Genomic DNA, 9,117 nt, shown 5'->3' with positions numbered 1-9,117 from the left:
GGATGACTCAAATTTATTTAGTCAATGCCACTTGTTTATCCTAAAATTTTTAATTTGCCATATGGTTTAAGATGCTAATTGCATATGCTTTATAATTATCTTTAATTACTTCTCCACTCATTCAAATAGGCATCTCTATGAAATAAATAATAATCACAGCACTAGTATCTTGGTCTTTTATTGAGTAAAGAATGTAAGAGAATTCCTTATAAGTTAGATATAATTATTAAGGAAGGTTTTTTTTTTAATGTCGTTATTTTAGCATCTAATAGGACCTCTTGTTAATATTTTCAATATTTAATAAAATGTCAAAGTTTTAGTTTGTTATTTTTTTTATTTGTTTGATTTGAACGAATACAATTATTTAATAACAGAAATGAGAAAATAATGGGAGAAAATATTTTTTTAAAAAGGAACATATCACTTAAACATCTTATAAATTACAATTTTAAAAACAATTGATTGTATTCATTTCAATATGTACGATATGTACATTTGTATTTCTTATGGTTTTCATGTCTGGATTTGTATAATACCATTGTATTTTTTTATTAGTTTGTATCCATTCCAATAGGTATATCGAATGAATTTTTAGTTAGTTATTTAAGAAGTATGTTTGTATATATATACTTATGTAAGAACTTGTGTTCATTCAGAAAGGATACAAAATTGGTTTGTATATTTTTCAAAAGATATCTATTCTTTCTTAAAATTTCAACAAAATTTGTATTCCATCATCAAAACGTATGAATTTGAAATCATAGTAACAATCAAAATTTGTATTAAAAAAAATTGTATTTCATGACAAAAATATATTTTTATATGTTATATATTTCAAATATATTATATTCAATTTCTAATTTATAGAATATCTACTAAATAGTATTCTAGATTATTTTTGTATTCCAAGCATCCAACATACAAAAGAAAATCAAACAATTCAATACTTTTCGAATGATTTATCTAAATATTGACATTAAAAAAATACTTTTTGAATGATTTATTCAAATATTGACATTCAAAAAGGACACTTCAATTCTTTCGAATCTAATAAATACTTTTGAACAATTTATCCTAATATTGACACTTCAAAAATGTCACTTCTTCACCTCATACTTCTTCCACTCCATATTCACATCCAATATACAAACATACAAATACTTTTGTATGTCAATACTTTGACAAAATTTTGAATGCCTTTTAAATAATTTCTAAGATTTCTTAAAAAATGAAGAATTTTAATTTTAAAAATGACAAGGTTTAAGTTATTTGGGGATATGGAATAATAAAAGAAATATTGATAGAGAGAGAAAGAGAAATGACATAACTTGGGTTTAAAATTTGGAGAGTGAAAAAATGGGTAACGGAGTCTTTTATTTTTTCCTTTTGCCCGTAAAAGAGTCAGAAAGTGTGTCCAGTGTGAGAAATAAAATGAATGTAAATGAATTATATTAAAATACACTTTATTTGTTAAAATATTGATATTTTGACATTTTTAATAATTATTTAAAAGTGTAGATATTTTTAATAATTATGTTACGCGATGATATTCTTTAGTAGTTTGTATTGTGTAAAATAACCAATAAATGTATAAGTTTTTTATGAGTGTATATATATAAATTGATGTATTAGTTTTATATATTGCATTATATTTTGATAAATAAATGTGGTCTATAAAATCTCCTTGTCAACTAGTCCATCTACCTATATCATTGATTTACTTTTGCCAATTTTTAAAAATTAATGTCACTCGTATAAGATTTTATTTGTAGCGAAAACTAAATATTTAGTGATAAATTGAATATTCGAATTCGAATGTGTTGAGTTTCTCCATTTTTCGAGCCCTTCTTTGCTTGAAACTGTTTGAAACATAATCATAGAAAATAAAATATAAGATAAGGGGATAATTTTATTTAAAAAATAATAAACCATACGACTTTACAATAACTCCATAAATATTGTGTAAATGCTTTAGTGAGTTGTTCGTATTTTGTTAAGTGATTTGGACAACACTGGGCTCATGTAGATCATGGTCTACGGGCCATTCACATGATTTTTTGGGATAAAAAATGGGCTTATTTGGGCTTTCCCAAATAAATCTACAGGCCCTAATTTTCAGACCACCAACCAACTCAACAACTGGGCCTGGCCCAATGTTTTATGAAAGCCGTCTTGTAAAATGGCCAGATCCATGCACCTTCTATTGAGGAACTACTCCTAGCTAGCTCTACTTAATCCTTTGCTTGCTACTATTTGTGCTGAGCAAGAGCTTGGGCTACGTCAAGTTAAGCCGTTGCGCTCTAGCAGTTACTCTTCAGAGATATGAAACTCCAAGCCGATCAACAGGCCCTCCAAAAATTGATTCATAGCTAACGATTTTCTTTATTCATTTGGAATCATTGTTATTACGATTTTTTTGCACGAATCTAAAGAAATAAATTCAAGTTTATCGTATTGATAATATTGTTTTTTTTTTCAGAAAAAAAAAAAGCTATAAAAACTATACAAAATGACTTTACCTCTTTAAGAGTTCTCGCTTGGTGTTTTTCCACTTTATTTTCTTTATTTATACTTCTATAGCAACATATGTTGTATGTAATTTATATACTTCATATACACGATATATACAATGATATATACTAACATATAATACATGTGATGTATATATACACATTTCCTGCTCTAATGATAGATGTTGTCAATGTCATTTCACAAACCAAATATATAGGACGTATTATATTCTATTAAAAGTAAAAATATGTCGACTCCAACATATTTTGGTACGTATATACTAAAATGATGTCAAATTTAAGAGTACCACATACAATCTCAATATGAGTTCACCATCTTCAAAGCCAATGGACTTCTTCAAATTATGAGATCTATTTCTTTTTATCTAATGTTTATATTATGTGTTAGTTTGATAAATTTATAATTTAAAAACCCCATTAATCATATATCAGAAATAGGTTTTCAAAACAACAAGATTGCATCAGTGTGATTTTAATTCTTGCAACACTAGCATACCATAAATATCATAGTTTTAAAATATCTTTTCACATTTTAAATGTTACAGTTCTTTAATTTGTGGTTATATTTTTCAAGTTTTAAATTATTCACTTACAAAATTTATATCAATTTCACTTTCGCTTATTAAGAAAAACCAATTAAACTTAAAATAGGTTTTAAAAATTAAATGCCAAAAATATGTACTAGTATTTAAACAAAAATATTTCACAAAATTAATGGAAACAAATTTTAAGCCCATTCAGCCACTCTTCATCATTTAGCGGCACACAACGGGGGTATATAGGTCAAAAGACAGCAACTGGAAACCCTAATTCTATCCGCCCGTTACTATATAAAGTGTCATAGGGTTACAGTTCCCAGAAAGCTACCATTTGTATCCGGCGCCGATTCCGTCATTCTCTGAGGTAACATATCGGTTAATTTTGGCAAAGTTTTCTAAATTATGTTTCCTTCTTAGCAAATTGTTAGCAATGGATGCACTTTTGATTCTAGTTATCACATATAGAGTTAGTAATGTGATTAGATACGGCTGATAAATAAATTTTGGACAACTATTCGGCAATCTAATGTTTTATAACTGAGATTTGTTCATCCTGATCTAGATCTCATCCGTGTAGCTTTGATTTTTTATACGTTTTCAAGCACTTATTGGTAAACGTTTAGCATGTTTGTCTTTGTTGAATCCGGAATGAAATAGTCATGACTGCTTTGGAATTGATTTAAATGTTCCGTGTAATCCTATAGCTATAGTGCGGTTTTGAGGTTTGATTGATTGCTACACGTTTTCCAAATTAAAGTAATGTTCATCTCAAAGAGTCCTCGTTTTAATCTGATTGATGTAATATGGGTTGCACTGAACTTTGAGTGATTTAGTTCTTATAAATCATTTTTTTTCCCTGTGCTTTTTATGCTATATTACAAGTAGGAATGTTGTATTTGCACTAAATTATTAGGAGTGGTAGAAATGTACTCCCTATAACAACTTGAAAAAGTAATCAAGGCTGGAGTCTCGGAAGGGCTCTTTCACCAGGACACCATTAATTTGGGTTTTTGGAATGAAAGACAGTTGAGTCCTGAGAATTGGCATGTTCTACTTGCCATAGGCCTTTGGTCAGGGAGCTTTTCTATTGATCTTCTAGAATTGGTGTTTGATCTGCATATCTTACTTGACTAGAGCAACACGATATATTTTTTTCTCAATTTTGTATATGTTATTTGGTCTAATATTTATTTTATTTTTTGAAACAAATTACTTCGATGTACCCTGTGCACTTTTTAAATAAACCTTGAAATATTTATACTTCTTTTTGTACTTCACTTTGGTTTGATATTTAATTTACATTTTATTAATTTTTTGTATTTCTAATTAAGTTCTTTTCTATGTTGCATTTTCTTTTTGTTGTTTTGATTGATATTCTATTTTAGTATTAAATAGTTTATTATCCGTAGTGATTTTAAAGATGTTTGTAGATTTGTGTTTATTTTATCGAATTAGATTAGAGACAGCCTGTCTATTGGTTTTCCGTATGTAAATATCTCACTTCATGTGGATATTTTGATTTTATTGAAACCACTTGCAATACTGTTTTCCATTTTCTTAGCTACAAGTTTGTACTCCCATATGTTGTCTCATGTACTCTCCTTGAAGGTTGAGGCCACTTAGCCTTTTATTTTTTTTAGCTAATACAGGTAGGAAAAATGTCGCATCGTAAGTTTGAGCACCCAAGACATGGTTCTTTGGGATTTCTTCCAAGGAAAAGAGCTGCACGACACAGAGGAAAAGGTTTCAATTCAAATCCTTTTCTCTTTACTAGTTAGATTTGCATTATTGCTGCTGATAACAGGTGTTACTTATTTTGGAGTTCAAATACGGTAGTGTGTTTTCCCACTTGATATTTGTGTCGAAGTTTTTCTTTTAATGTGAAAACTAATAACATCATTGAAGTTCAACTTTTTTAATTATTTAACAACTGACTGCAACTTCAAAGCCTTTTTATATCTACCTACTATGTAATGGACAGAATTCTAAGAATGTGCTGTCTTTGGATTTATTCCACAACTTTAGTCTCTCTTGTTTTAGGTGTGACAGACATTTCTGAACCAACCAGTCTATTATCTATGAACCTTGAAGTTGGGTGTGGATATAATGTTTAAAATATCTTGGTGAATCTAATCCTTTGATCTATTTTGTTTATGCAGTGAAGGCTTTCCCCAAAGATGATCCAACGAAACCTTGCAGGTTGACAGCTTTCCTTGGATATAAAGCTGGCATGACCCATATTGTCAGAGAAGTTGAAAAACCAGGGTCAAGTAAGTATTGCTTACTACTTAGAAGATTCGGCTGTCAAATGCCAGTGCTGGCATTAGGGTTAAGCAAATTATGTGTCATTAATGATCTAGGTTTATATATGTTAGATGTTTCTTCACGCTACAAATCTTAAGTTATATTGTGAATGTCTTGCTAAGTAACTATGTTCGTATGTTGGGCTACTTGGAAAATGCCCATATTGAGCTTTGCTAACTGTTTCCAAGTAAGCAAATACAACATAGTTCTGTCGTTTATTAGTTGCATTTGTGCAGAGCTCCATAAGAAAGAGACTTGTGAAGCTGTTACCATAATTGAAACACCTCCAATGATTGTTGTTGGTGTTGTCGGTTATGTGAAAACACCTCGTGGACTTCGCTGCCTGAGCACTGTCTGGGCTCAGCATCTTAGTGAAGAAATCAAAAGGAGGTTCTACAAGAACTGGTGCATGTCCAAAAAGAAGGCCTTTGCCAAGTACTCAAAGAAGTATGAAACTGATGAAGGTAAGAAGGATATTAATGCACAGTTGGAGAAGATGAAGAAGTATTGTTCTGTGATCCGCGTTCTTGCCCATACTCAGGTATTTGCTCTTTTTGAATGTCATTATATTTATCTTATTGATCTCTTTAGAGAGATTAAGGATCCCCATAATTTTTTCTTTGCAGATTAGGAAAATGAAAGGTCTCAAGCAAAAGAAGGCACATCTGATGGAGATTCAGGTTAATGGTGGGGATGCTGCCCAGAAGGTTGATTATGCCTATGGCTTTTTTGAGAAACAGATTCCCGTTGATGCAATTTTCCAGAAGGATGAGATGATTGATATCATTGGTGTGACTAAAGGTAAGGGGTATGAGGGTGTTGTTACTCGTTGGGGCGTGACCCGGCTCCCACGTAAGACTCATCGTGGTCTTAGAAAGGTGGCTTGTATTGGTGCTTGGCATCCAGCTAGGGTGTCATTTACTGTTGCTAGGGCTGGGCAGAATGGTTATCACCATCGTACTGAGATGAACAAGAAAGTCTACAGGCTGGGCAAGGCTGGTCAGGAGTCTCATTCTGCCATTACTGAGTTTGACAGGACTGAGAAGGAAATCACTCCAGTCGGTGGATTCCCTCACTATGGTGTTGTGAAAGAGGACTTCCTGTTGATTAAGGGCTGCTGTGTTGGACCAAAGAAGCGTGTTGTGACTTTGAGGCAGTCGTTGTTGAACCAGACATCTAGGGTTGCAATGGAGGAGATCAAGCTCAAGTTCATTGACACATCATCCAAGTTTGGCCATGGACGCTTCCAGACTACACAGGAGAAGGCAAAATTCTATGGACGCCTTAAAGCTTGAGAATTTGTCAAGAACATATCGGCTTTTCTTTTTTGTCAAGAGATGAATTTCATTTATAAGTTGCTATGTCGTTTCTTATTTATTCTCAATACTGTGACAATTTTGTCAGATTAAAGTTGATGCTTGTTATTTCAATAAGCATTTTTTGGACGCACATCTTTTTTATGTTCCATATCTTGCTAGCCTGCTTCCCAACATTTTCACTGGGTAGCTTCATCTCTCTATGATCCTTCCCTTTTCATACTTTATATATGTTTTACTTGAGCCGAGTTTCTATTAGAAACGATATCTTTTATCTTCACCAGGTAGAGCTTAGCATTTCCCATGGGCATGAGTGAATTATTTCCTTGAGTTGTCATTATAAGAATGATTATATGTTGACCTGTTTGGCTCCTCTTCTGTACTTAATTAGTGTTGGTAAGCAATTACACAATTCTCTTTTGTGGTTTCTAAGCTATTCTTGACATATAATGAACGATTTATAGTCTATCTTTTTGACCAGCATGTTTAATGATTTTCATATTTAAAAATACATGTAATCATATACCATTAAATTTGCTGATGCTTAGTTTTTGTTCATAGAAAATGGGGATCATACATAAAAGCTCAAGATAATACCATTAAATTTGCTGATGTGTTGATGCTTAGTTTTTGTTCATAGAAAAATGGGATCATACACAAAAGCTCAAGATAATAAAGGCATCATCTCACATGGGAAGCAAGAACGTCAACATATATATCATGAGAAAAGAGAAGAATGGAAGGAGAGTGGGATTTTATGCCCTATAAAGCAAACAAAGGAAACCTACGATGTGGAAAAGAAGCAATTGATATGAATGATAACAACAATAACTTCCTCTTTACTGAGTCACTTTTTGTACAACTCAACTATTGCATCAAATACTACATCTCGCTATAACAATACACTGAATATCTCGATCCATCAAGACTCGAGCAAAGCTTTTATACACCTCAACTAATACCTTCTATATATTATCCTCCTACCTTCTTTGCCACTTCAAGGTAAATTATACTACTTTGTAAGTGACAAGTTTGTTTTATTGGAAGACTTGAGATGAAAAATTAGAGTGGGGGGTGGGGGGCACAAAGGAGAAAAACTGAGAGAGCAGACAATGTCTGAACATTGCTTTATTCTTCTAGACATGGGCCAACTGGAGCCCCCCAAAAATGTCTTGTAGTAAAAATTTGTGCTCTTTCCTTGAGATGACCCCAATATAAATAAAGCAGAGGCATTATAATTTCAACACCAAAATGAAAAAAACATAATCTAATTTAGATAGTAAAATTCCCCCTTCCTTTTCTCTTTTTTGTGGGCTGTTTTTAAACACTCTGGAAAAGCAAAAAAAAAAAAATAAAAAAAAATGTTTCCTTCCCCTCACTTCCTATTATCATCTTTAGAAACCGTACCTACTTAATGCGAAATTAGATTAGTCTGACTAATAAAATGAGATATCATAAGTTTTAGCCTATTTTATGAGTAATCGAATTAGTCAAGTCAGTGAGCATGATATATAGTACGATGGAACTTATTTAGTAAGAAATCAAATTAGTCAAGGTTAATGAGAATGAGACATGGCACGATTAAACAAAAAAAAAGAGAAAAGAACTTTCACATTTTTATTTTTTTCTCATTACTGCTTCAAGTAAATTATCATATTTTAGACCATTCTCATAGAGAGGAGCCAGAATTGAAGTGGGGTGGATGGATATAAAGTTTCAACATAAAAGTGGACATTGTGCAAATAATTCAAGAAATTTAAGCTACTATTAGTGCTTCTGACAAAAAGTTTGTGGGGTTTATAAGACAAAGATTTTAGTAGGTAAAATTAAGGAATAAATCAAGAAAATGGTCTACCACTCAATACGTGGTAGAGCGTATGAGACTGCTTCTTTCTTTAATTAGATATTTTGTGTTTAGCTCGAGATATGAAAATATTCTTAATAGGTAAGTCCTCTCCTTTAATAAGTCCTACACAGTGTGAATTTAAAATAGTCGAACACTAGTAAAATTAGCGAAGGCAATCAAGAAAAATGGTCTCAATCACTAACTTTTTTTTCTGTCTTTTCTCCTTTTGGTGTCAAGAGATTATAAAAAAAAACTTTATTTTTCTTTCTTCAATTGAATCATGGCTCTTCTGGTATAGCATTAGCTGTAAGATTATCACAAATTCCACCTGCTGCAGCTTTTTTTTTTCTTTTTTTTTTAAAAAATAAAATTGGTTGGCAGTTTTTGCTTATCCTGACTATCTAGTGGGAAATCATTATTTTTGTTTGTATGTTTTTGCTAACTTTGAATAATGAAACCTTATTTTTTTTTTTTACCATCTATTTCTTTGTAAACTTCCTAAAAAGAGACTCTAAAATTGACTATACAATATCTTATTGATTAATAAAATTTATAGTTTTATGCCCTTTTATATAGATTAC

The 9,117-nt window shown here is 31.4% G+C and overlaps 1 protein-coding gene across 2 annotated transcripts; it reads left to right on the top strand.

Moving 5' to 3' along the window:
• The first annotated feature begins 3,283 nt into the window (after nt 1-3,283).
• LOC107002319 (60S ribosomal protein L3-2) lies at nt 3,284-6,825 on the top strand. Of its 2 annotated transcripts, none has more exons than XM_015200293.2 (5): nt 3,284-3,434; nt 4,711-4,813; nt 5,230-5,340; nt 5,611-5,915; nt 6,001-6,825. In XM_015200293.2, the coding sequence occupies exons 2-5, from the start codon at nt 4,729-4,731 to the stop codon at nt 6,667-6,669; spliced, it is 1,170 nt and encodes a 389-aa protein (XP_015055779.1). In that variant the 5' UTR covers nt 3,284-3,434; nt 4,711-4,728; the 3' UTR covers nt 6,670-6,825. The 2 variants fall into 2 exon arrangements, with proteins under 2 accessions (XP_015055779.1, XP_027773849.1); XM_027918048.1 differs by having other exon boundaries at nt 3,362-3,434; nt 4,720-4,813.
• Nucleotides 6,826-9,117: the final 2,292 nt, after the last annotated feature.

This window comes from Solanum pennellii, chromosome 1 (genome assembly GCF_001406875.1).
Source record: "Solanum pennellii chromosome 1, SPENNV200".
NCBI lineage: Eukaryota > Viridiplantae > Streptophyta > Magnoliopsida > Solanales > Solanaceae > Solanum > Solanum pennellii.
This window is presented reverse-complemented; position numbering and strand designations above follow the sequence as displayed.

Excerpts from the sequence above, each read along its gene's own strand:
- LOC107002319 (XM_015200293.2), top strand. The coding sequence starts at position 4,729 with ATGTCGCATCGTAAGTTTGAGCACCCAAGACATGGTTCTTTGGGATTT. Across the intron at positions 4,814-5,229 it reads TGCACGACACAGAGGAAAAG|TGAAGGCTTTCCCCAAAGAT; the intron begins GTTTCAATTCAA and ends TTGTTTATGCAG. Across the intron at positions 5,341-5,610 it reads AGTTGAAAAACCAGGGTCAA|AGCTCCATAAGAAAGAGACT; the intron begins GTAAGTATTGCT and ends GCATTTGTGCAG.